Below are 27465 nucleotides of genomic sequence, written 5' to 3' on the forward strand. Positions count from 1 at the left end.
TGCTGCCAGTGCAGTACTGAGGGGATGCTGCACTGTTGGTGGTGCTGTCTTTCGGATGAGAAATTAAACTAAAGCCCTGGCTGCCCTCCCCCAGGTGAATGTAAAAGATCTCATGACACTATTTCAAAGAAGAGCAGAGGAGTTTTTCTTGGTGTCCTGGCTAATATTTATCCCTCAACCAAACTCACCCAAAGCAGATTGTCTATTCATTACCATAATGCTGTGGGAGCTTGCTGTGCATGTCTTATGCATAACACTCTCAAAGGTAACTCATTGTCTGTAAAGCTCATTGGAAATTTCCTGAGGTTATGTAAGGCTGTACATAAATGCAAGTCCTTTCCTTCTTTCTAGGTCCTGTCCCTTCCCACTTTTGATGCTGAAACTCTCCTTCAATCGCCCACCTGGAAATGCCATTCGTAACTCCCTCCAACCACCCCCAAAAAAGCACCTCACCCTTTTCCCTTTCTGACCATCCATTTCACTAAACCCTTCCATTCCTCTGCCCTTCCCTTTGCCCTTGGTATAGCGGTAATGGAATTGGCTCTGGTCCCTGTGTATAATGAGAGTTAACTGCATTTCTAACTAGAATTCCCATCTACATCAGGGGGCAGCTGATAAACGTCCATGAGAGGCAGGATTCAGGTAAGAATGGCACTGAAGGAAGAGGGGCCCAATTAATACTGACCAGACGCTCAGAAATGCTATCAGGTTGAAACACTGAGGCTAATTTTAACCTCCAAAAATCGGTAGTTAACAGGTGGTTAAAAATCTCAACCATAAAGAAAAAGCAGCTTGAACCCACCCATGTCTACTTTTAAAAAGGCAGGACCTGAGATGTGCAGTCAACCTGCTCCCAGGAGGTGCCTTGGTCTCTGAAATATTTCAAGGAGGCTGTGTGACTCCATTTTAGAAGGGTTTCTGTCCTTAACTAATATTTGACTGGGTTTCCCAGGCCTCAGGAAATCTGTCAGGTAAAAGGATGTGAGAAAGGCCAGATCTATCAGGTAAATGCCTTTACAGCACTGCTTGTGGGCCAGGAGGAGCAGGAGTGATGTAACATGCTTACCTGTAAAACTCCCACCCCATTGCCATGATCCTCCCCCCAACCTGGTGCCCCAATGATTACTGAGCCCCACCCATGCCCTAAGAATGACATGCACACCCCAACCTAAGACCACCCCTCTCCCAAACATCCCAACAATCTCTGATCCCCCTCCCCAAATTCCAATGCAATCTGTGATCTCCTCCGATCTGTGATCCTCGCAACCAACCTCCTCCTCTCGCAATCACTGACGCCCCCCCCCACCCACCCACCCAGCTCCCATTACCCCCCAGCCATGCTCGGCATACCCCCAGAACCATAAAACTTACCTGATCCTGACTGCAAACTTTTCTCAGGTGTTCCCGCCTGGCACACAGTCCAGCTGGCCAATCACGTTGACATCTGGATAGGTTCAAAGCAGCCACGCACAGCCCAGAGTTAAAACTTAAACTCCCACCTCCCTCTCCCTGAAAACCTGGCCCTGTAAATATCAGGGCCACTAATAGCTGGCATGTATGACTGCATCATTTAACAACTTTACTGAACAGTTTCCAATTTGCAACTTCCATTGCTACATATGGGTATAATTTCCTCAAATTGACATGTTTCAGATATCCTCCAATTTAATCAGTAATTCTTCAATTATCACCCAGAGCTCTCCACAGAGCTAAGTTATAATGTGGTGGTGTTAGCAATGCAGTAATTGGTGACGTGGTAACAAATGTTAGAGGGTTGTAGATACACTGATCTTTAGGTCACAAAGAGTAACAATGAACACTTTACTGTCAAGTGACAGTGGGAGTCTTTTTGACCAAACTACTTTGTTCTACCTCCTGGTAATTTGCTAATAACTGAACAGCTCACATCAATCCATCATGGTGTCCCCTTCGCTAACATACTGGGATTAGATTGGATTCTGCGATGTTATTCCTCAAAGTTATGACCAAAAGATTTGTAGCCCTACTTTTCAGGTGATCCCATGACACTATTTCAAGAAAGAGCAGGGGAATTCCCACTGACCCCTTGGGTTCTGAAGAAGGGTCATATTCAACTCAAAACATTAACTCTGTTTCTCCCTCCACGGATGCTGCCAGACCTGCTGAGTTTATCCAGCGCTTTCCTTTTCTATTTCAGATTTCTTTCTGATACCTGGTCAATACTGATCCCAGAGCCAACATCACTAAACCAGTTTATCAGGTCATTTATTTTATTGCAGTTTGTGGGAGCCTGCTATTCACCAATTCATTTTCACATTTCCTGCGATGCAAGAGTGACAATAATTTCAGAAGTAATTAATTGGCTATAAAGCCCTTTGGGATGTCCTGGGGTCATGAAAGACCCTTCATAAATACCATTTTTATCCCACATTATATTATTCTTGCAATTGCCTCCATTGTCACCCTTTCATTTTAGCTTCTCAGTGCTTTTTGCTTCTTCCTCCACAATGAAGGAGGCCAATTTTAGATTTCCATATATGGTTTTGAGCCTTTGTAGTAACTTAGATACACTATTTCTCAAAACTCAACTTACTTTAAATTTATAATGTTTGGAAAATCTTTTGATCTGCAATTTACTTCTATTCTTTAGCGGGATGCAGGTGACGCTGGCTAGGCCAGCATTTTTGTCTAGATGACTGTGAGCTGCCATCTTGAACCGCTGCAGTCCCTGTGGTGTAGGTACACCCACAGTGCTGTTAGAGAGGGAGTTCCAGGATTTTGACCCAGAAACAGTGAAGGAACAGCGATATATTTCTAAGTCAGGGTGGTGAGTGGCTTGGTGGGGAACTTACAGGTGGTGGTGTTTCCATGTGTCTGCTGCCCTGTCCTTCTAGGTGGTAGATGTCACGGGTTTGGAAGGTGCTGTTGAAGGCGTCTTGGTGATTCCTTAGAATTCTAATTCCACTTTGAGTCTACTCTGGATCATTTTGATATGCTTCTCTAAACTCCAACTTAGCTGCTCAATCAAAGGATGTTACTGTGCACTCATCTCCGAGTTCCCCTCGAAGTGCATCTCGCCAGGTGCAGGCTGTTGTGAAACACACCGGCACGTAATCACACTGACATGCCTGGATAATCTAGCATGGGTGGGATGATTCCAGCGAGCAGGGCTTATAATGATATACGGAGTATTTAAGTGAAGCTCCGGATGTCCGATGGTGGGAAACGCAGCCTGCCATTGATGGGTGAAGCCAACAATCACAAACTGGTTTCACAACATTATGAAACTGATTTTTGGCCTCCCCGCCATATTGTCCGCTCACACTCGCCATGACCCCTGATGCTAACAGGCACGTAAAATTCCGCCCTGAGCCTCAAAAGGAGATATTAGGACAGGTGATCAAAATTTGGTTAGAGAAGTAGGTTTTAAGGAGCATCTTAAAAGGAGGAATGAGAGGCAGAGATGTTTGGGGAGGTAATCCAGAGTTTAGGGCCTAGGTGTCAAAGGATATGTCTGCCAATGGTGGAGCGATTAAAATCAGGATGCACGAGGAACTGGAAATGGAGGAAGACAGGGACATTGGGGGATTGTAGGAGGTCACAGAGCTGAGGGATAAGGAACTGGAGGGGGTCAAGACACTGCCAGACCAGGAACAGTAAAGAAAACACAACAGCCAGCTTAAAATGTCAAAATTATTAGAAAAAAACCAAAACACATCATTTATGTGATTTAAAACTTTTAGTTCAAGTTTTTTTTTAAGAATGCACACAATTCAGTAATGGACTGTAAAATCTTTTCAAATGGACCTTTAGATTAATCTTCAAGTTTATTTTGCAACATAACTCATAAAGCAGTTTTCATCTCAGTGAGATTAGTCAGAGCATAAAGGGTTAACAGTCACATGTTGCCAGACTCCTTCATTGACTCATTTGCTAGCGAAGGCACCATTTTGCCAGTAACAGGTTGTGAGATGCAGATAGTTGCCAGGGAGCCTCACTGAATCTGAAAAGCGTAGATTCAAATCTATATAAAGTATAACAGCTGTACTGTATGGAATGAAGGAGCTCAGCATCGTTTTCTCTTTAAAAAAGCACATCTGTCACCCTCCAATTTTAGGTGTAAGATTGAGAGCTCACAGTGAGGCATTAGAGGAAAAAAATTCGGCCCCTTCTAATATATTGTTGGATCATTGCTTTCACCATTACATTTCTGTGCGATTTCCTTTGCCCTGGTTTTGCATAAAGTTACAAAATCATTTGGCCCGAAAAATGTTACTTGCTTTCAAGAGAAGTGAGCTGCAAATGACTTCAAGAAAACTCCTGCGAACACAGTGGATGCTAGTTTGCACCATCAAACACAAGGTCAAGACTGGATAAAGAACAACACTGATATTTCATAGGAGCATCTGAGTTCAAAATGCCCCATCATCTGCCCCTTTCAATAATGCCCATGAGCGTCATCCTCAGTTAATTTGTGGTTTCACACTAACTTCATATGGATCTTGAGCGTAGGCACCTAAGCTGGACCTCAAGCTTCAGCCAATGTCAATGAACTGGTTTAGACACAGATCAAAGCTAGGCGCTTGACTCAAAAAGGCATAATTTTACAACAAATTCAAAATAAAAGACACAGAAAAAGAAACATGTATCAGTCATCGTTAAGGTTGCAAGTGGAATCAAACTCTGACCTGCATTGTTATGTTAGGGAAGTTGAGCTCCCAATTGGAATGAATGCCGGAACAAGCATATACATTGTCAGTATACTCAGCTTCCTGTTCACATCATGAAGAGATAAAGGCAAAAGGTTGCCATGGACAAAATGATGATGGTGGCAAGTATCTCCTATACATGTCACATATTCACAGTTCTTATTAATACTGTTACCAAAAGTGATAAATTAGGTGACAAGCAGCCTACAGGTGTGAATTTAAAAGCAGTTACCCATTCCACTCTGCCTACATTGGTTGCTGTAAGTTTTAAGTATTATCTATCTAATCCCGTTAAAAATCTATCTTTAACTGGCTAGTTTTGGTGGAAGTGGTGGAAAAGCCTTTTGACATAATGCAGTCCTTCTACCCAACTAAAGATCATGTACCAGCAATAAGTCTCAGCTGGTTCTCTCCTATTCTCACTCCAGTCCAACCCAATCTCAAGGAACCTTGCAATTATTCTGACCAGTTGATCAATAGAAAGGAAATTGTAAGCACATAGCTGAATTATCTTACCTTAAAGGTTATGTTCACAGGTAAAACATGGTCATAGAAAACATTTTAAAAAATACTCTTGCATGAAAAATTCCCAACAGCACACCTTCCACGATAGCTGTGAATCCAATTCCAACAGCTTATCTCCAGTTCAGACCCAAAACTCAAATGATTAAACTGTAAAGCTGATGTGGACATTAGTGACTCCAGCTCCAAGTCTGATGAAAACAGTTTCATTTAAAATCCAGAGATACCCACAGGATGGGTAAGAGAAGGCTGGGAGGTGACCCTATTAAAGTCTTTAAAATTGTTAACAGGTTTGATTAGGGTAAGCACAGAGATGATGTTTTCACTTGTGGGGGAGTTCCAAAGCTAGAGGCCATAAATATTACATTGTCACTAATAAATCCAATATGGATTTATAGAGAAACTCTTTACTCAGAGAGTGGTGTGAATGTGGTTGAGACAAATAGGACAGGTACATTGAAGGAGAATCTAGATAAATATGAAGGATAAAGAAATATGTGGACATGTTAGATGAGGACATGGGGTGAGATGATATAAGGCGGGAGGAACCTTGTTTGTGTGCATGTAGAACCTGGCAAGTTCACTCTGCATCTCAACTACACATCCAGTGACCCAGAGGAGAGCAGTGATTAATGAAATTGGCCCTGTACATTTACACTCGCCCCTTCCCTGATCATATTCACTCCTTTTGAGGGGCAGCTAACTCCCAGTTTGGCTGTGTGTTGACTGCTGGGAGCTAGTATTGGTATTTAACACAACTGTGAATCCTACAATCTCTTTTTCTCTCTCTATCTCTCTCTCATCCATCACCCCTCCCACCCCTGCCAATATCACCTCCAAGTCACTGACTTTTAGAATTGTAGAAGCAGGTGGCCATTCAGCCCATCTTGCCGGTGCTGGCTCCTTCAAAGAGCTATTGAATTAATTCCAACCCCTGCCCTTTCCCTGTAGCCTTGCAAATTTTATCCCTTTTGAAAATTACCTTTGAATCTGCTTCCACTACTCCTTCAGGCAATGCATTCCAGATCATCATAACCCACTGAATTAAATGTAAAAAATCCCTATCTCCTCTCTGGTTCTTTTAGCCAAATACCCTAATTCTACATCCTCTGGTTACTGACCTTCCTGCCAGTGGAAACAGTTTCTCCCTAATTCTTCCAGCAAAATCCATTCTAATTTTGAACACTTGTTTTAAAGCTTCCCTTAATCTTCTCTGTTCTAAGCGGGAAAACCGCAGCTTTTCTGGTCTCTCCACATTGAATGAGCAGAAATTGCTCATCCCATTCCAGTGAGTCTCTTCCGCACCCTCACCCCCCAAGGCCTTGGCCTCTTTCCTAAAGTGCGGTGTCCAGAACTGGACATAGTACTCCATCAGGGGCTGAACTAGAGTTTTATACCCTTGATGCAGGATGTGCAGCTCAAAGGGCAAGGGTGCTATTTTATGTTTTAAAGTCTTAGTCTGATGTATTTAAGGTGCAAATTGTGGTGTGTAGTTTTTCCAGGAGGAATGTTATCAATATTAAAACCGATCGAGGAGAGTCAAAAGGCCGAGATCTGTACAGTGGGGCAGAGGCAGCGCAGGGGAGTGAAGTTGCAGGGGGACAGGGGGACACCCGGAAATGGGGAGGCCCTGCTGAATTTTTTTCCTTCGTTTCCCGTCGGGCAGGCAGCCAGATTGAGAGTTTGGCCAGCGGCTCGTTGGGAAAGCCAGCAACAGAAGGTCCCCAACAATCAGGATAGACCGGGGATTGGTGGGTGTTGGGGTGGCAGGGGTGGGGGGGGGCGGTGGAGGGGGATGGTTATGGGGCTGTCCAATCACAATGGAAGACTTGCTTGACAGGCTGGGGTCAGGGGAGGGAAGCAACCTTCCTGGCTCTCAAAGTAGGCACTTACCTCCAGGATCCGACTGCTCCTGCCTCCTTTTAGCTGCCATGTTTCCCGAACCCCAGGAAAACGATGCAGACGGTGTTGATTTCAAATCACTGCCAAAACATCAGGACAGCAGCCTCATTTAAATACTATAATGAGTGACTTACTTGGACAGCTCGACATCCATGTCGGTCAAAACGCAAACAAGTACCTTATGAAATCAAGTAGGGTTTGGGTTTTGGGGCTGAAGCAATTTCATCCCCCTCCTCTCCTCAATTCTCTCCCCCCATCATAGGTACAGCGGGCTTTTAAATGCCCCTCCAAAGGTTTGATTATTGCACAATTAGTCCTTAATAACCAAAAAATACTTCCTTCAGCCAACACTGAATTGAGGAGCAGCTTTCAACAGTATTGCAAATAACATTAAGGATATTGGGAATGAGATTTCTTTGGCTGCAACTTTTTGTATAAAATAGTCCATCAAACGTTCTCCTTCCTCCCAAGTTCTTAGTGTCCCTTTCTCCACTAATCAATCTTCATTTGATGGTTTTGGTTGCTGTCCACAATTGCTTGTCCATTCTGTTGCCCATTGCAATGGTGCTTCATCAATGTTTGTTTAGCCACTTGGAGCTGGTGTTGTTCCTTGGACATACAGTTTGGTTTCTTTGGCAACACCAGGATAAGGACAATAGCGATAATATGCAAACCGAAGTACCAAATCCTGAGGGGAAAAAATACAGATGCTGAACTCATCGTTTAGCCCATTGTGCCTCCGCCAGCTCTTTGAAAGAGCTGACTTCAAACAGAGGCACTGGGCATTGTCAGAGTGACCAACTCTGGGGGAAAGAAAAAGAGAGGGCGCAGGCGAGACCAGAAGACAGGGTCGGGGGAAGTGCTGGCGGGATCAGAGACGAGAGGTGGGGGAGGAAGTATAAACCCAGAAGTGGGAACTTCAGAGGGACAATATGCACAAGATCAGCCGGGTGGAGGAGGCACAAATGAGTTGCTCAGTGAAAGGCCTATGTCCATCACAACATTCTGCATACAGTGTAAAATACTCATAGTCTGCCTCCTTGACGCTGTTGATGCTGTACACACTGCCCCCTTGGAGCTCCACGCTGATCCCAGGTGCTCCTTGCTCTTCCCCAACACACAAACACACACACAGATGCTTCTGCCTAACTCCCCCCACCCTGACAGACAAACTCAGCAGCCTGTTTCTCCAACCCCCCCCTTTCCCCTACACACTCTGCAGCCCCCCTCTCCCCCATCCTCCTCGGGTCTGCCAGACCTCCACCCCCAACCCCCCACACACCCCAGGCCTGCCTGGAAACCCTTCCGGTCTGGCCTGTCCGACTGCCCACCCCCTCAGGCCCCTCCGGAGTGCCTCCACCCGCCTGACCCCAGACCGTGGGCCTGGGTGCTGCTGTCGGACCTCCAACCCCCTGCCACTGAACCCATGCCCCCATCGGACTACCCCTGTCACAGACCTCCTAACCCCAACCACCCACCTACCAAAATGGAACAACTCTAGAGAGCAAAGTGCCAGGCAGTGGTCCTGTTCCTCATGGCTGAGTGTGGGCTCTGAACCACGAACGCTCAGCAGCACAATGGGCATGTGCAGACACTAAAGATGCTTGGGCAGGCGCAAGAGGGGACTCGGAGTAGTCTCCCCAGTCACTGCCTGAAGAGATTCATGATAAATGGTGTCCCAGGAAACACCCGCTCCCTGGATACCAAGGACCAGGACATCAAGGCAAATTCCGAGGCAATCCCATAAAATCTGGGATGGTTTGTCATCCGGGAAATTGTTCAAAAAAGGTTTCTAAGGATGATACCAGAAATGCAGGGAGTATTCCGATCAGCAGAAAACTGACAGGATGGGTCTCTTTTCTCTTGGAAAGGGAAGGCTGAGTGTGACCTACCAGAGGTCTTTAAAACTCTGAAAGGTTTTGACAGAGTGGATAAAGAGAGAACGTTTTCAGTTTTGCATAACCAGAGACATTGATATAAGATAATCACCAAAAAATCAAATAAATAATTCAGAAAAAAAACTTCTTTACCCAGAGATTGGTGAGAACGTGCAGCTCACTACCACTGGGAGTGGCTGAGGTGAAGAGTGTAGAAGTATTTAAGGGGAGGCTCGACAAGCATTTGAGGGAGAAGGGAATAGGGGATTCAGCTAGAAGAGGAAAGACGGGAGAAAAGTCAAGTGGGGCATAAATGCCAGCATGGACTGTTTGGGCCAAATGGCCTATTTCCATATTGTAAATTTGACGTAATGTTACAAAATTAGTTCCACTCCCCTGATCTTTCCCCACAGCCTTGCAATTTCCTTTCCTTTTAAGTATTTATCCAATTCTCTTTTGAAAATTACTACTGAATTTGCTTCCACCAACCTTTCAGGCAGCACACTCCACATCTTATCAATTCACTGCACTAAACGTGGAATCCTTCCTGATAGATACCCAATTCGAGAGGAAGAAGGATGGAAGGACATTTTATGGAGTGATGGGTTACAGATAGTTTAGGGCAAAATGGTGGAGTTGTGGTGATGTCACCGGACTAGTAATCCAGAGGCTCAGGTTAATGCTCCGGGTCCATGGGTTCAGATCCCACCCTACCAGCTGGTGGAATTTAAATTCAATTAATAAAGCCGGTTTGTAAAGCTAGACTCAGTAATGATGACCATGACAACTCCCATTGAATTTTGTAAAAACCCATCTGGTTCACTAATGGCCTTTAAGGAAAGAAATATGCCATCCTTACCTGGTCTGGCCTACATTTAATTCCAGACTCACAGCAATGTAGTTGCCTCTTTGTTACATGTTGTTGTATTGTCTGTGAAGAACTAGGAACAAATCAGCTAGGAACTAATTGATATGTATAAGCGTTCCGGGGGCCATATTTCATTACTGCGCCAGAGACGAATGTGATATGTAGCAGAACCAATTTAATCCAGTCCTTCTATTGGACAAGACTGCATGGCAAGTTAAAGATATTGAGTTCTGATCTTTCCTAGCTTAAAGTGTGATTATTACCAACATCTGGGAACCTAAAGACAGCAAGAGCACATAGCACTCTTAACCTATCCCTGAAATAGCCTAGTTCAAATGCCATTCAGTTCAAGGGCAATTAGGAATGGGCATCAAATGCTGGCCTTGTTAGTGCCACCCACATCCTGTAATAGGATAATAAGATAATAACTATTTGCTAGTTATTAATAACAGCACCTTAAGTTACCTATATTACATTCTGCTGTCCCTGATAGCAAGGTGAGGAACATAAATGATCTGTTACTTTGATCTATTTTGTTATTTTTGACTCACCTGTAAAACTTGAATGATGAGTCCACAAATGGGAGGACAAATGGTGCCACAGTGTAACTCACAACTACCTGTGTAGTCGCCCACGTCACCACATCGTAGAATGCCTTGCGTGTTGGTGATTTTAGGAAACAGGGCCTCAAATTGTTTCTAACCTGGATAAAAACAAACAAACACACACAGAAGAAAAATTAATCTGGTTTGAGTAAATGGAGTTAAGATACAGATCAGCTGTGACCTAATTGAATGTTGGGGTGCAAGAGGAGAATGTCTAGACTATTCCTTGTTTCTATGTCTTGAGATCTCTACCCTCCTTCAATTCTGGCCTCTTCCATATCCCTGATTTTCATCCACTGGCAGCTAGGCCTTCAGTTGCCTATGGTCCTACACTTAAGAATTCCCTCCCTAAACCTCTCCTCTACCTCTCCCCACCTTTGAGATGCCTTTTAGAATCCTACCTCTTTAGCCAAGCTGTTAGTCACCTGTGCTAATATCTCCTCATGTGGCTAAGTGCCAAACATTGTTTGACAATTGCTCCTGTGAGGTGCCTAGGGGCATTTTATTATGTTAAAGGCACTATATAAATGCAAGTTATTACTGTTATTCCTATGTTCCCAGCAGATGCTCTTTGTTGGACCATTTTTTTTAAATCCTCCAGCACTTTTTGCTCATCCCCTAGTTGCCCTTGAGAAGGTGGTGCTGAGCAGCCTTCTTGAACCACTCCAGTCCATGTGATGTAGGTACACCCACAGTGCTGCTAGGAAGGGAGTTACAAGGTTTTTGATCCAGCGACAGTGAAGGAACAGTGATGTGGTTCCAAGACAGGATGGTATGTCTTTGGAGGGAAACTTGCAGCTAATGGCATTCCCCAAGTGGCTGCTGCCCTTGTCCTTCTAGATAACAGTGGTTGGTGCACGGCTGGTGGAGAGAGTGGATGTTTAAGGTGGTGGCTGGGGTGCCAAGTAAGCGGGCTGCTTTATCCTGGATGGTGTTGAGTTTCTTGTGTGTTGTTGGAGCTGCACTCATCCAGGCACATGGAGAGTATTCCATCACACTCCTGACTTGTGCCTTGTAGATGGTGGAAAGGTTTGGGTACTTATGAGCTGAGCGACCCGCCACAAGAATACCCGGCCTCTGACCTGCTCTACTAGCCACAAGAAGCAATCTTGTGAAGCAATTGCTTGTTGGAGCCACTGCACAAAACACCACGTCTCTCACTCGGAACCTTCAGTGCTCTCATCATTTTTGGATCCCTGGCGTCCTTTCAATTTTGTTCCTTCGTAGCTTTTCTTACCCCTCCTCCCAAACCACACTTCTCATAACTGTGGTCTGGTTCCATCTCCCGTTGCTTTTATTTCATTGAATTTATGGGTTTTTTTTTTAATGGTCTGACAAGGTACCCCAATGAGCAATATAGAACAGATATTCCAACCATGAACAGCAGATTACAACAGTGAGAGCTCTGTGTAAGAAGGTCATTGGTTGTAATACTCTTGGTCAGATGGTCGTGTGTTTAAAGTCGTAATCCAAACAACTTGAGCACAAAATCTAGGCTGATATTCCATACAGCACTGAGGGAGGGCTGCACTGTTGGGTGTTCTGTCTTTCAGATGAGGCATTAAATTGAGATGCCATATGCCCTCTCAGGTGGATGTAAAAGATCCCATGTCCACTATTTCAAAGAAGAGCAGGGCAATTCTCCCCAATGTCCTGGCCAACATTCATCCCTCAACGAACATCAGGAGAAATAGATTATCTGATCATTATCACGTCGCTGTTTGTGGGAGCTTGCTGTGTACCAATTGGCTGCAGTGTTTCCAAATTGCAACAGTGACTTTACTTCAAAGGTGCTTCCTTTGACTGTAACGAGCTTTGGGAGGTTCTGAGGTTGTAAAAGGCACTATTTAAATGTGAGAGCATGTGGGGCACGTTAATGTAGCGGCAACTTGCAGGCATTTACACTGCCCTCAGATTCTGGGATAGGGGGATTTCCATTCCATCCACAAGTGTTTGGGAGGGGAGGGGCAAGTGGTCTCATAATGGTGGAGCATTCAGACCCCAGGATTTACATGGTCTACAAATCTTTAGGTACAACTGCGTTGCAGAAAACCAGACCAAGCTGTCCAGTGTTACTTACTGTTCTCGCTGCCAGTGTCATGAACATTCCTGTGATGAAGGTGAAGTAGTAGCCAGGGTAAACACCGTGCCATAGTGCAGATAGAAGGAATGTCACCATTGTAGGATTGAATGGACATCGATCATAACAGACTCTAATGGGAGGAAACAGCAGCATTGATTAGTAAAATTTAGTATTATATTAGTGTATAAATGCTGAGATTCAAGGAATCATAGAGTGATGAAGCACAGGAGGTCATTCAGTCCATCATACCTCTGTATGCTCGTAAGTAAAGTTATCCAATTAATCTCACTCCAAGCCCTTTCTCGTAGCTCTACATACTTTTCTTCAAGTGCATATCCAATTTCCTTTTGAATATTGAATTTTTTAACATCACACTTCCAGATCACAATAACTTGCTGTGTAAAAGTTAATCATCCATATACCATCACCCCTTCACCAACCTAGGACAGTAACATGGGTTGAAGCAGACTATGAGCTTGTACGGTGCTGTAGACCAGAACTACCTACTCTTTGAGCCACAGAGCTGTTTGTATGTTCCAATTATCAATAAACATCTTCAAGCTTGTTGCAAACTGAAAAATAAAAGCATCAATAAATTATAGTTCAGCCATTTTGTGGTAAAGGTGGGTGTTTATGTATGTATGTGTGTGTGTGTGTGTGTGTGTGTGTGTGTGTGTGTGTGTGTGTGTGTGTGTGTGTGTGTGTGCACTTTTGTGTGTGCGTGTGTATTGAAGGGAAGGGTGTAGATGTGTACGAGTGTGCATAGCTACCTAGGTTTCTATGTACACGGTGTAAGTGTAGGTGTGTGTGTGTAGGGGTTTCGGTGTAGATGTGATTTTGAGTGTTGGAGTAGATATTTGTGTATAAGTGTGTGTGTGGATCAGGATGTGTGTGTGTAGGGGTGTGAGTGGGGTTGTGTTAGGGATGTGTACATAGGGGTGTATATTTAGGAGTGTACATGTATAGAAGTATGTGTAGGAGTGTGTGTGGGAGTGTGTATGCGCATGTGTGTGGGTGTGTGTAAAGGGGTTTGTATATAGGGGTGTGAGAGAGTATAGGGGTGTGTATGTGTATAGGGGTGTGTATGTGTATAGGGGTTGTTTATGTAGGGGGTGTTTGTTTAGGGGTGTGTGTGTATGGGCGGGTGTGTATATGTATAGTGGGGTGTGTGTGTAGATGTGTTTGTGTAGATGTATGTGCAGGAATAGGTGTTTATGTGTAAGTATCATTGTACATTGTGTGTGTGTAGGGATGTGTGCATTGATGTGGGTATAGGTTTGTGTGTGTAGGCATGTGTGTATGCATCTTGCATGCATTAATTTTCAATTCTTACCTCTACTTTGACGATGTTAAGATTGGAGAGCAGGTCCCAGCGAGGCTTATCGCCACTGTCATATCCAGTGAATCCAAACCCTGCGGCATTATTGACGGCATCAGCTGTGTGCAAAACAAACACAGTCACAATCAGTCCCACCAATCCTGTGCCTACACTCCATGGCCTAGAGTCAGGCAACACAACCTGCTCAAACAAAACTATTTTTCACATGATGCACTGGGTGTCAGCCATGGCTCAGTGGTAGCACAATCACCTCTCAGCTAGAAGATTGGAAGTTCAACTCTACTCCAGAGAGTTAAATACAAAATCCAGGCTGACATATCAGTGAGGGTGAGTATTGTCAGAGGTCTTGTCTTTCAGGTCAGATGCTAAACTGAGGTTGCATCTGGTTGCCCTCGAGGTGGCTGTAGTGGGGAAGAGACCATTGTTCACCTCTTTGTGGATTGTGCCTTTGCAAAGAAAGTCTGGAGAGAGATGCAGTGGTTTCTGTCGAGGTTCATCCCGAGCAGTTCTGTGACACAGGACTCTGTGCTCTACAGGCTGTTCCCAGGGACACACACCGAGACAAACATCAACTGCAGCTGGAGGATCATCAACTCGGTGAAAGACGCTCTTTGGTCTGCCCGGAACTTGCTGGCTTGCTCGTGCAAAGAGTTGTCTGCAACCAAATTTGGCAGACTGGCACGAGGTCCAGGGCTACACACTGAGGGACGCACTAAAGCTTGGGGCAGCCACCAAAACGGCTCAATGGGAAAAGGTCACTGTCGAAGGCCTTTCAGCCATAGTGCATTCAGGGCTGGAAACTGTGTAGAACCCCTTTGGGCTTGATGCCTGACATTGAATGTACATTGCAAATGTTAAGAATATTGAAATTGTATTGAGGCACCTCAGAGCGAAACATTCTGTATAGGGAAAGGCTGAATTCTATTTGTAATTTTCAATTGGAAATGTTTTTTGCTGTCAGGCTGTGAGCCTGACAAGGAATTTATATTGTAAACATCAAGAGTTTCACAATTACATCGAGGCTCCTAAAGACATGCTGAATGGAGACCAGTTGAATTTTGTTGTACTTTCTATAATATTCAAATCAGAATATTTAGTAATGTACTTTTACAAATTTTATGAACTAAGTATATTTTTGGGAAAAAAAAATTCTCTCTGCACCATTTTGAAGAGGAGCACTGGAGTTCTTCCCAGTATTTGCCCATTGTTTTTCCCCTCAATAACACATTGCTGTTTGTGGGAGCTTCAGGTATGCAATGTAGCTGCCACATCACGTTCCTTATGGCTGCGCTGAGGCATCTTGCCAACTCGTGAGGAACTGTGAGGCATTAAGAGCTCGGCCCACTTAGCTTTAGCGTCCTACATGTGACAGAGGGAACTAACTTTCTGGCCATTAATACAGGAGGGGGCATAGGGAGGTTTGAAACCAGAAACCAGAGGTGAAATGACAGTTTACTACCAATTCCTGTTCAGAATATAGAAACAGGAGGAGGCCATTCAGAAATTCAAACGTATTCCACCATTCAATTAGAAGATGGCTTGCCTGGGTCTTCACTCCATTTACTCACTATGGTTTTGTGACAAAAATTTATCCATCTTAATTCTGAAATTTTCAATTGACCGCCAGCGTCAACTGCATTTTGGCGAGAGAGTTCCAGGTTTTCACTACTCTTTGTGCAATTCCTGCCATCAGCTCTGAAGAGCCTAGCTTTAATTGTAAGGCTATGTCCCCTTGTTCTGGACTTTCCCACCAGAGTGAAATAGTTCCTGTCCAATCTTTTACCCACCCTAAACACCTCAGTTAAATACCTCCTTAATCTTCCATACTCGCCTTGTCAATGCAAACCATCCTCATATTTGAGCCTTTTAACCCTGATATTATTCCAGTGTGGCTGAGCCACATCCCTTCTGAGGCCCATATATCCTTGATGAGGTGCGATACCTGAAATTGTATGCAGAAATCTAAATGGGGTCTGAACAAAGCTCTGTACTGCTGTGGCCTTGAAATAAAGGCCAATATTGACCTTTAAAATTACTTTTTATGCCTGTCCACTAGCATTTTAGCATTTTCTGTACTCAGTCCCATAAATCTGCTGTACGCATTAGATGGAATGTTGTTCTTACCAATCGTCCATGCAAAATAATACTTGGGTCTGCAGGCGAGGAGGGAAATATAGAGATACAGCAAGCGCACAGGGACCGGAGCTGTGACAATAAAGGTGTCGTCTGTATTGTAGGAGACGGGAAATACTTCCAAAAGCGACAGATGCATAAACACACACAGGGCACAGATCAGTATCTTACATCCCACAGCACCCTGCAGAAAGAATCAATGAAATCCCAGTCAATGAGGAGATTCCACAGCAACAGATGATTCACATTGCAAGATCCCTAGTGCAGGAGGGCATCAATTCTACCCAACTACCCTACCCCCTAACTCCATCGCCACCTTTCCCCAAATTCACATTCCTGAGCGTATACATCTGCTTATAAGTTTGATCTGTTTCAAGAACAGCCCAACCTGACAAAAGTCGTGGGGAGACAAGGGAGAATTTATTTTTGTGTAGGAATTTGTGGTGATCTGAAATGCACTGCCTGAAAAGACAGTGAAACTGCACGATAACTTTCCCTCAAAAGGGAATTGTCTAAGGTTTTTCAGGGTAATGGGGAAAGGGCAGGGGGTAGCGGGAAGTTAGAGAGGTTCCACTGTACCAAGGCTGGTGGCACCAATTCTCTCTGGATGCTGGGAGTTATTTTGAAGACTGAGATTTTTTGGTCGGTATGGGTGTCAAGAAATATGGATCGAAGGCAGGTTAACGCGGGGACATGGATCGAAGGCAGGTTAACGCGGGGACATGGATCGAAGGCAGGTTAACGCGGGGACATGGATCGAAGGCAGGTTAACGCGGGGACATGGATCGAAGGCAGGTTAACGCGGGGACATGGATCGAAGGCAGGTTAACGCTGGGACATGGATCGAAGGCAGGTTAACGCTGGGACATGGATCGAAGGCAGATTAACGCAGGGACATGGATCGAAGGCAGGTTAACGCAGGGACATGGATAGAAGGCAGGTTAACGCAGGGACATGGATCGAAGGCAGGTTAATGCAGGGACATGGATCGAAGGCAGGTTAATGCAGCTGAGATACAGACTAAAAGGGGTCCAACTGAATGATGGAACAGGCTGGAAGCACTGAATGACCACCACCTATTCCCATGATCCTATTTATTTAACAAGATATTGTGATCCCTACATTACAGAACTAAAAAAAAGCCTTCATTCATCTAGCTCCTTTCATGACCTCAGGACATCTCAAAGTACTCTGCAGCTGATGAAATACTTTTCAAGGTGTGGTCACTGTTGTAGTGTACGAAATACAACTGCTAACCCGCACACAGCAAAGTCCCAGAAACAGTAATAATGACCGAATAATCTGCTTTAGTATTACTGGTCGGGGGATAGATATTGGCCAGGACACCAGGGAGAACTCCCCAGCTCTTCTTTGAAATAGTGACCATGGGACTCTTTAGATCCATCTAAGGAGGGCAGGATGGAGTTTCAGTTTAATGACTGATCTGAAAGCGTCTCCAGCAGTGCAGCACTCTCTCAGTACTGCACTGGCGTATCAGCCTCAATGTTGAGCTCAAGTCTCTGGAGTGGAACTTGAATTCCTGACCTTCTGATTCTGAGGTGAATGCTGAGCCAGAGCTGACAGCTAAACAGTAAACCACTTCAATAAAGAGGAATTAACCTCAAGGACACTAAGTTGCATAAATAAAACTATTTTTTAAACTTTAATATGAAGCTCTGGAAGATGCCTCCTGTCACTGAGCCATCAGTGACTTGTGCAAGAGGGTGCAGTGAGCCAAGACAGCCACAATGTGGAGCTCTTTACAAAGAAAAGAGCTTCAGTCTCAGTCAGGTTGAACAGTGTACTCTGCCTCAGCCAACAGCAGGGCACCACTACCAGAAGGTTAGTACTCCTGCACAAAAGCAATGTGGTTCAGATATAACACACAACACACTTGGAAAACTAAAACTATGCCACTATTCTGGCAGAGCTACTGTAGGAAAAAAAGTGTTTTAACAGCTGGGTTTAGGTGAAGACTGTTCTGATTGTTCGACCATATCTTTTGTCCAATTCCATCCTCACCACCTCCCTCATCATTGTGCCTGGCTGGTTCTTAAAGGGAACCAGGATCAAGGCAGCATGTTCCTGTTGATCAGCGTGTTACAAAACACATCCTGGTGTCTATCCTAAACTTGCCCGTCATGGACCAGGGACGATCCTGCCAAATTGGTGTCGCTTCTTTCTAGTTTATTTTCTTTATCCCATTGAGCACTTGCTTACAAAAGTAACACCATTAAGTCAGAGGATCCAGTTATTAATTCGCTGCTTGTTCGTGGGATCTTGCACAAGTCGCCCGCCACTTTCCCTACATCACAACATTGACTGAACCTCACAAGAAGAAGTATTTCATTGGCTGTAAAGTTTCTTTGGGATATCCTGAAGAGAGAAATTTGTTATAGAAAGGCAAGTTCTTTCTTTCTAAGGGAATGGAGGATGTGTTGATAAGATTAGATAAAGAGGAGGAGGCTCATGTGTCGATCCTTTGGGCTGAATGGCCTGTTTTTGTGTTGTGAGCTCAGCGGAACCATGTTACTTATTACAGCTCTCTCTATAACTGGATTTGTTTCCTGATTCTTTGTTACCTTTATTCCTGACATATACTCTTCCTTTTATTTTTAAATTTGCATTACTCCTACCATATTACCCCAACCAGGCACCCAACAATGCCCCTGCCCCCATCTTCTTAGCTTAAAGCGGCATCCATAGATCTCTTTATCCTTTCCACTGGGACTCTGGTCCCAGGCTGGTTCAGGTGGGGCCTGTTGCAGGCGCTACACCTCCTTCCCATCCCAGCACTGGTGCCAGTGTCCCAGAAAATGCAACCCCTTCCTTCCCACACTGCCATTCATCTTCCTGATCTGCTTACCTCTGTGTCAATTAACACATGGCTCGGGTGGTAATCCCCAGATTATCACATAGTTACTGTATCAGGAAACCATATGAATCGTTTTGAAGGAGGATAAATATCATCTGTATAATCTTGCAGGTTGCAGTTTGGTCAATTACCCCCGAGTTCACGATCTTGCTTTGAGCTGAGATTAACCTCTTGATCCTACCTCCAAAATTATATATATTTTACATGTCTGTATCCTGTTGCCTCCTCCATTGATGCCCAAGGCTATATTGGCTATTTAACATAACAAGTGATGTTACCCATCAAGATGCTTTGGAGAGAGAGAGTTTGAAAATTCACCTACATTTCACAAAACAAAAGGCTATTGGAATGCTGGGCCCTCTGTTTCAAGGAGGTTTCAACACACCAGGTGTGGGAGTTGTGCTTCAGTTTTACAAAGATCCAGGTAGACCCGATCTGGAGTAACGTGTTTACTTCTGGACAGCATTCATCGGATCAGGGAACAGTTACAACACAGAAGGAGGCCATTCAGCCTGTCGTGTCCGTGCTGGCTCTTCAAAGGAGCAATTCTTCTAGTGCCATATCCCCGCATTTTCCCCCATAACACAGAAAAAATTTCACTTTCAGATGGTGATCCAATTCCCTTTTGAAAGCCTCGATTGAATCTGCCTCTACCGCACTCACAGGCTGTGCATTCTGGGTCCTAACCATTCAGCCCGCAAAAAGGCTTTTCCTCATGTCACCATTGCTTCTTTTGCCAACTACCTTAAATCTGTGCCCTCTGGTTCCAACCCTTCCACCAACAGGAACAGTTTCTCCCTATCTACTCTGTCCAGCTCCCTCATGATTTTGATCAAATCTCCTCTCAACTGTCTCCTCTCCAAGGAAAACAGACCCAAATTCTCCGACTTATCTACATAACTGAAGTTCCTCAACCCTGGGGCCATTCTTGTGAATCTTTTCTGCACTCTCTCTAATGCCTTCATGTCCTTTCCAAAGGGTGGTACCCAGAACTGCATACAATACTCCAGTTGAGGCTGAACCAGTGTTCTATACAAGTTTAACATGACTTCCTTGCTTTTATACTCCATGCCACTATTAATAAAACCTAGGATGCTGTGTGCTTTATAAGCTTCTCTTTCAACCTGTCCTTCCACCTTCAGTGAGTTATGCACAGATACACCCAAATCCCTCTGCTCTTGCCCTCTCTTTACAATTGTAATAATGTCTAAATTAGGGTTGCAGTGCATGCATGTAAATTTATCTATGTATGTGACTTTACCTATTAAAGGTCATTTTTAAAATCATGAAACATTGGCCAATTAGCATACCAGAGATGAAGGTTCATCAGGGGGATACTTGTTGCTCTTCTTCCCATTAGCAAGATAGTTCGTTCCGACCTCAAAATTTCTGCCTTCAATGAAGTTGATGTAATCGTTGAACGAATTCAGAGGTCCTGCAAGGATTCCCATGAAGTTGAGGTTGTAGCTTAAGTACTCAAGTAAACTTGGTATTCGCCTGAAAGCCCCAATAAAAATGTCTTACTCCAAAAATGTTATAGGAGAAGCTGCATATACCTAAGCTATTGCATCACAGCGTTTTAACTCAAGACAGTAGCAAGTGGGGGGCACTCGATTATGGTGTCTAAACATATTCTGATGGCTGGTGTGTGACACTTCATGTCAATAGTCCCTTATTGAAACTACATCTCCAGAAGGTCAGATGCCCAAGCCTGTTCTATCCCTTCCACACAACCACCTCTCTCTCACACACACAGACACACACACAGACACGTTAAGAACAGTAATGTTATTGGTTCATCATATCCATTAGGACAGTCAATCTTTGTGACTTTGCATCATCATTAAGGACAGTTAATTCATTCATTCATGGCCACCTCCCTGTCGGAAGAGAGGAAAATGAGCTCTTCTGGATTTTGAAGCTTTGAGGTTTTTTCTAATAAAATTCTGAGCCTAGTTTTCAAATCCCTCCATGTCCCCACCCCTCCCAATCCCTCTAATCTCCTCCAGCTCTACAGATCACTGCAATCTGGCCTCTGAAACATCCCTGATTTATCATCACTCCACCATTGATGGCTGTGCCTTAACTGCTAAAGGTCTAAACTCTGGAATTCCCTCCATAAATCTTTCCTCCTCTCTACCTCCCTTTCCCCCTTTAAAAATTCATTAAAACTGACCTTTTTGTCTAAGCTTTTGGTCAACAGACCTATAATCTTTTAATGTAGCTCAGTGTCAAATTCTGTTTGACAATGCTCCTGTTGGGATATTTTATTATGTTAAAGGTTCTATATAAATTCAGGTTATTGTTATTTGATACTTAACTAAAGGTAATAATAAATTTGACAAATATCACTACAAGTGAATAAGCACAGTTCCAATCACTAGAGTTGAAATCACACTATACAGTATTAGAAATGAAACTCAATTATGTGGAATTCCTTTGCCCCCAGTTTGGTGATTTCAGGAATATAATTTAACGAGTTTGGATTAACACCTTCGATGGATATCAAATGAATGGTTTTACTTACAAACACAGTAATCGTTTCTTTTTCAGAAGACATCACTCAATGCAAATCCAAACCCTATCTTTCTTGGTGTGCATTCTATACCTACCTCACTGCTAAACGTTTCTGCGATGGATTCAGTTCATTTTCGTCGCGGGCCAGACCTGAAAGGATTTAAGACAAAAAAGGTCTGGGGTTGTTTCAACAAAGAAAGCAAACGCACCAATTTATCTGGACGTGGTAAAAGCAGAGAAGGGAAACAACTTGTATCAATTATTGCACCTCAAAACGTACCAAGTACAACGAACCAATCTGAAGTGTGACTGATTTTAAAACAGGCAAACACCACAGCCAACAGGTGCACAGAAAGATCCCACAAGTTGCAATTAACCTTTTTAGGACCGTGATTGTTTGGGGAAGGAAAGTTGGCCAAGACCCTGTGGCTGGGAAATTTCCTTGGAGCTGCTGCCATTCCGGTGCAGCAATTTTGTCGGAAATTCCCGGTGTGGGAGGGGGATCCGGCCGTGATTTGATCCACAAGCACTGAGGGTAGTGTTGCACTGTCAAAGTCCCAGCTTTCAGATGAGATATAAAATGGAGTGCCACTACCTAGTAGGTGAACAGGGAGCTGGGAGGCATCAGGGAGAGTCCCAGGTAAGGGACAAAGATATGGGATGGAAACAGGTCCTGATAAGTTAAGGGAAAGGTGCAGAGAAATAGGCTCCAAAGTAAAGGAAGAGCTGCAGGCAGCCAACTTTAAGTGAAGTGGGCATGAGAGAAGCCCTGGAGATCCAAGAAGGCAGCCATAGGTTGGTGAATCCGCACCACAGGCCGTTGGGACAAAGGTACCCTTTGGAGCAGTGGTGTTCTGCCTGGCACGGCCGAAGATCTGAAATGGGGCTTGGAAGGTGAAGCTTGAGCATACTTGGGGATCCAGGATAAAAGGATCTCGGAAGGTGAGACTGGAACCCTGCAAGGTGGGTCGTTGTTGACGGGGTGACTTTTGGAGAGAATTCCAAGGCAAGGTCTTCAAATGTGGAGATCGGAAACATTTGTGAGAAAGACGAAGTTTCAGTGCGATTGGTTGGCTCACAATGTGACAAATGTCTGGGTGGGTTGTTGAGAAATCCATGGAATTGGGTTTGGTCGCTTCTGTCATCTATTGTGTAGTGTGGTGTGTCTGACCACAGTTTGTCTGTTCACATGAACCTCATACTTACTCTGAATGTTAGAGCATAGGATAGATATTATAATTTGTTTTATCTTTCTGAACTTGTATAGTAAACCTTATTTTGTTTATTCCAGTCCCGAGTAATCTTGTGGCTTTTATTCACTTAGTAAGCGTCTTGAATCTCAAACCTTATCTACTTTAACAAAATGTTATTGTTCTCTTACCAAATCTCCCCCCATGACACAGGGTCTGGCCGCGGATCATAACAGCAGGAACACTGACCGGGCTATTGCCAATTTTACATTGACAACCAGGGAGATAGCAGTGACACAAGATGAGCAAGTAATGGCGTTTTCTTTCTTGCTTACAGTGTGGAAGGGATCCTGGCTATACTTTTCCATGCCTTCAGTGGCAAATCTCATCAAGTTTGGGGAAGAGGGCCCAGGTCTCAGAAGATCAAAGTTCACAATCTTTCTGCCATCCGTGGGGGATGGGAGTGAGAGGAAAGGACTGACAACCACTGAAAACTTCCAGCAGAGGGCAGTAGGAAACAGTCAGCAGTTCCGTGGGAATCATGAATCCTGACTCATTCCATCCAACTCAGGCCTAAAATGCCTCAGAACAATTATAATGCTTGCATATCTCTAAGCCAGCTGAGACAGATTAACCCCGTACTAACAGGAAAGTCAAACCAAGGATTTCCCTGTCTGTACAGTACAATGTTGTACTGTGCTGTCTCCAGTGTCCTGCAGCCAAAATTTATCCCTCAACATCACTAAAGCAGATTATCTGATCATTACCACATTGACATTTATGGGAACTTGCAGTGCGCAAATTGCTGTGTTTCCTACATCTTGACTGCTTCTCAAAAGTACTTAATTGACTGCACAGCAGCTTGGGCACCCCAGGTTTGTGAAAGGTGCTATATAAAGGCAAGTCTTTCTTCCTTTAACAAGAACTCATATGTCAAACTTGGCACCACAGGGAGTAACTAAGGCAACAGATGGGGTTAAGGGGGAGTTAGAAAAGGGCATGAGGGAAAAAGGAATAGAAAGGGATGTTGTTGGCGTTAGATGAAGAGAGGTGAGAGGGGGCTTCCATGGAACATAAACACCAGCATCGTTCTATTGGGCCAAACAGCCAAAAAAATTCTTGTGGCCAAATAATAGATTGTAAACAGAGGTAGGCCTTTCAGCCTCTCAAACTGATCTACCATTCTGTTTGATCGTCACTGATCAGTTGGACTACTTTCTTTTAGTTTGAGTCTCTTACCATCATGAAGTTCAAATGCCAACTTTGTTATTTTCTGTGTGATCACCATCAATGGCCTACAAAAAAAAGAGAAGGCACTTTAGTAGGTAACACACTAAAAAGCACTAAGGGATTTACTCAAAACTCCCGCAGGCTGTTGCCATTTTTTCTTTAAACAGGAAGTACCTATGAAATTACAGACATTAGTGGTGATTAATTCTCGACCTGGATCTGGGTGTGATACACACCCAAATTTGACACACCCATCAGGTTTCACTCCAGTATCAGTAACTTGTTGAACCTCATACCTAGATGACATCACCAACAGTCATGATTTAGACAATATTGAAAGGTCAAATAGAAAACAAGTTGAATGTAAAAAGCCTGCTCGTTGATTTGAAATCAAAGTTCATTCAAGCTATTTGTATCCAGTGACATGACTGCCTTTAATCTAATTGTCACATTTAAAGTTAATAACAATGGTTGTCTTTTACGTTAGAACAGATAAAGTTATGAGTGATATAGAGCAAATGGAAGGGTTAAATAACTTTTTGACGCATCCACACACAAGGTTGTTGGGATGTAGAATTCAGCCACAAGCTGCAGTGGGAGAAGAATCTACAACAATTTATAAAAGGGGACTTGATAAATACTGGAAAAAGAGAAAAAAATAAAAGGATGTGGAAAAGGGGCTGGGGAATTGGAACCTCTTGCAGAGAGCTGGTAAAAATGCAAAGGACCAAATAGCCTCCTCCTATTTAGTAAGGTTTTATGGATCTCTATTGGCCTGAATCTGAAGAATCATTTATTTTGTCCCAGTTCTACCTTCCCCTCCACCCCATCACACAATATAACACACTCCATACCATGAACCATTTACACAGATATCACCTGTTTGCCCTCATCCAATTTTGATTTAGTGGTTATTTTACCAGACATCACAATGCAGTGGCAGAGGATGCTTTACTAACAACTGGTCTATGCTTTTTCATTCATTTACGAATGTGAGCATCACTGACTGGGCCAGCATTTATTGCTCATCCCTACTTGCCCTTGAGAGGGTGGTGGTGAGCCGCCTTCTTGAACCACTGCAGTCCATGTGGTGAAGGTACTTGCACAGTGCTGTTAAGGAGGGAGTTCCAGGGTTTGATCCAGGAATAATGAGGGATTGGCCAATGTATGTCCAAGTCAGGTTGCTGTGTAACTTGTCGGGGAGTTTGATTGTGATAGTGTTCCCATGCCTTTGTCCTTCTAGATGGTAGAGGACACGGATTTTGGAGGTGCTGCCGAAGAAACATTGGTGAGTTGCTACAATGCATCTTGTAGATGGTACACCTTGCAGCCACAGTGCATCGATGGTGGAGGAAGAGGACGATTAATGTGGTTGATTGGCGGATGATTAATTGGGCTGCTTTGTTCTGGATGCCAAAGTGCTTCCTGAGTGTTGTTGGAGTTGCACTCATCCACTCAAGTGAAGCTTATTCTAACCCAATCCTGACTTGTGTCTTGTGGATGGTGCACAGGCTTTGGAGAGTCAGAGGTGCATCACTTGCCACCTCTGACCTGCTCTTGTAGCTACAGCATTTATATAGCTTGTTCCTAAATTTCAGGTCAATGATGACCCCAGGATATTGGCAATAGAGGAATTGACAATGGTAATGCCATTGAATGGCAAAGGGAGATGGTTGGGCTATCTTCTCTCCAAGACGTTAATGCCGGGCATTTGTGTGGTACAATGTTAATTGCCACATATCAGCCCAGGCCAAGATATGTCCAGCACATGCAAACAGGTTGTTTTGTTATTTGTGTAATACTGAACATTGTGCAATCATCAGGGAACATCTGAGTTCTGACCTTAGGATGGAGGGTAGGCCATTGATGACGCAGCTGAAGATGCTTTGGCCTAGGACACTACCCTGAGGAGTTCCTGAAGCAATATTCATAATGTAGTAACCAATTCAGGAATTAACTTGCTGATTAGATTGACAGAAAACAGTTGCTAATACTCAAATGCTGATGACAGATTCTAGAAACCAGTTGCTACACTAAATGAGCAGAGGACAGCACCACATCCTGGAGCTCCCCCAGCTTCACATGTAGACCAGATGTTTGGAACTAGCTATTGTTCCATGATTTGATGACTAATTGAATAAATATCAGCCACATGCAAAGGGGTCAAAAAACCATTCAACCAACTTGCCAACTCAGCTCAAAATGTTCAGGACACAGCAACACACACCAACAAATTAGTCTTACTAATCATACATGTGTTTGCCTCACTAAACAACTGCAGGACCCGGCTAATTACCAGCAGCTACACTAGATTCAACCAATCGAGTACTTTTTCAAAATCTACAAATCTATATTTCCTGTCCAAACTCTAAACTGTTTTCACTCATTAATCGTATAATGCTGATTGCTTCTCTCATCTCTCTTCCTCCATGGAATCCAAACTGGCCAAATCTGATGTTGTTCTGCACTTTCCCATCCACTCTCTTTGTTGCAATTCCTTACACAACCTTCGATGCATGGACAATCAGGCTAATTTGGCTGGATTTTCAAGTAGTCAGGAAGGTTCCATGGAGAGGTGAAAACAGTGGCCAGGGCCTGATTCCGAGATTCCTTACCCCATTCCCAGGATTTCCAATTTTCAGTAGTGCCATTTGAGGTATGGGCTGGTTCAGGTTATGAGTGCACGGCCTGCACTCCTGACCTGGCCGGCTCCATTGCCGGGGTAGGCATTTCCTAGTCCTCTGCAATTTTGATAGAGTTGGCCCAGCTTTTCAAAGAGTCATCATTCACAGCACCCCAAAGGTGTCATGAACCATGGCCTGGATGATTGAACCTTTTGAAAAGTAAGTTCAAAAGGTCTTACCCATGCCCTCCACGTTAAGCTATGCTCCCCACCCATCCCTCACTGTCCCTCATACATGCCAAGCTATGCCCCTCCCCCTATCTCCATGCCAAGTTATGCCCCCTATCCACCTACCATGGCCCGTCCTACCTTCCCTGACAAGATATGGCACTTATATGCCCATTCACCCACTTTACACACTGTATAGAATGAATGAACCCTATAGTGGCAATAGGATGTGTTAAAAAGCTTTTAAAAAACCATTATTCATTCATAAAAATTGCTTTCATTACAGCCCAATAAAGGTATCAATCATCCAGATGCTTTAGAATATCAATAGCAGAACCTGTAAGACTTGAAATCTCTTTATCTTGTGTAAATAAACATCATGAAATTGACAGAAGAGTTCAGCGAGCCAGAGCTGTCAATCAAGCAATGTTTTCCCTCCAGCTCAGGTGTTTCAGTACTCTAATGGATGTCTGGGCTCTCAACCAAGAATGCACAATGAGGCTTGGCTGAGAGGTTTAGGGTAGGAATTCCAAACATAGCGGTAGGCAGCTGAAGGCACAGCTGCTAAAGGTGGAGTGATGAAAATCAGGGATGTGTAAGGGGCAGAGATCTTGGTGGCTTGAAGGGCTGTTAGAGGCCACAAGAGATAGGGAGGGGCAAGATCCACATGACAACAACTAAATGTTTCTTAAATGATTCCAAGGCTAGTGAGCTCTCACTGCTCTATCACAAAGTCCATTCAACATGTTATCAACTTTTCGTTTGAAGAGCTCCCTGGCACTGGG

The 27465-nt window shown here is 44.0% G+C and overlaps 1 protein-coding gene across 2 annotated transcripts in view; it reads right to left on the reverse strand.

Moving 5' to 3' along the window:
- Window positions 1-6125: 6125 nt before the first annotated feature.
- The window catches only part of LOC121292014 (lysophospholipid acyltransferase 2-like), a 66220-nt gene continuing 44880 nt past the window's right edge, over window positions 6126-27465 (reverse strand). For both annotated transcript variants that reach the window (XM_041213757.1, XM_041213758.1), the window contains 9 exons: window positions 23839-23894; window positions 21505-21559; window positions 20203-20389; window positions 16009-16201; window positions 13879-13982; window positions 13053-13117; window positions 12543-12675; window positions 10409-10560; window positions 6126-7800 (listed from right to left, as the gene is read on the reverse strand). In XM_041213757.1, the coding sequence (XP_041069691.1) occupies window positions 7605-7800; window positions 10409-10560; window positions 12543-12675; window positions 13053-13117; window positions 13879-13982; window positions 16009-16201; window positions 20203-20389; window positions 21505-21559; window positions 23839-23894 (1141 nt within the window). In that variant the 3' untranslated portion in view covers window positions 6126-7604. The remainder of the gene's footprint in view (window positions 7801-10408; window positions 10561-12542; window positions 12676-13052; window positions 13118-13878; window positions 13983-16008; window positions 16202-20202; window positions 20390-21504; window positions 21560-23838; window positions 23895-27465) is intronic.

This window comes from Carcharodon carcharias, chromosome 19 (assembly GCF_017639515.1).
Source record: "Carcharodon carcharias isolate sCarCar2 chromosome 19, sCarCar2.pri, whole genome shotgun sequence".
In the NCBI taxonomy this organism is placed as follows: domain Eukaryota; kingdom Metazoa; phylum Chordata; class Chondrichthyes; order Lamniformes; family Lamnidae; genus Carcharodon; species Carcharodon carcharias.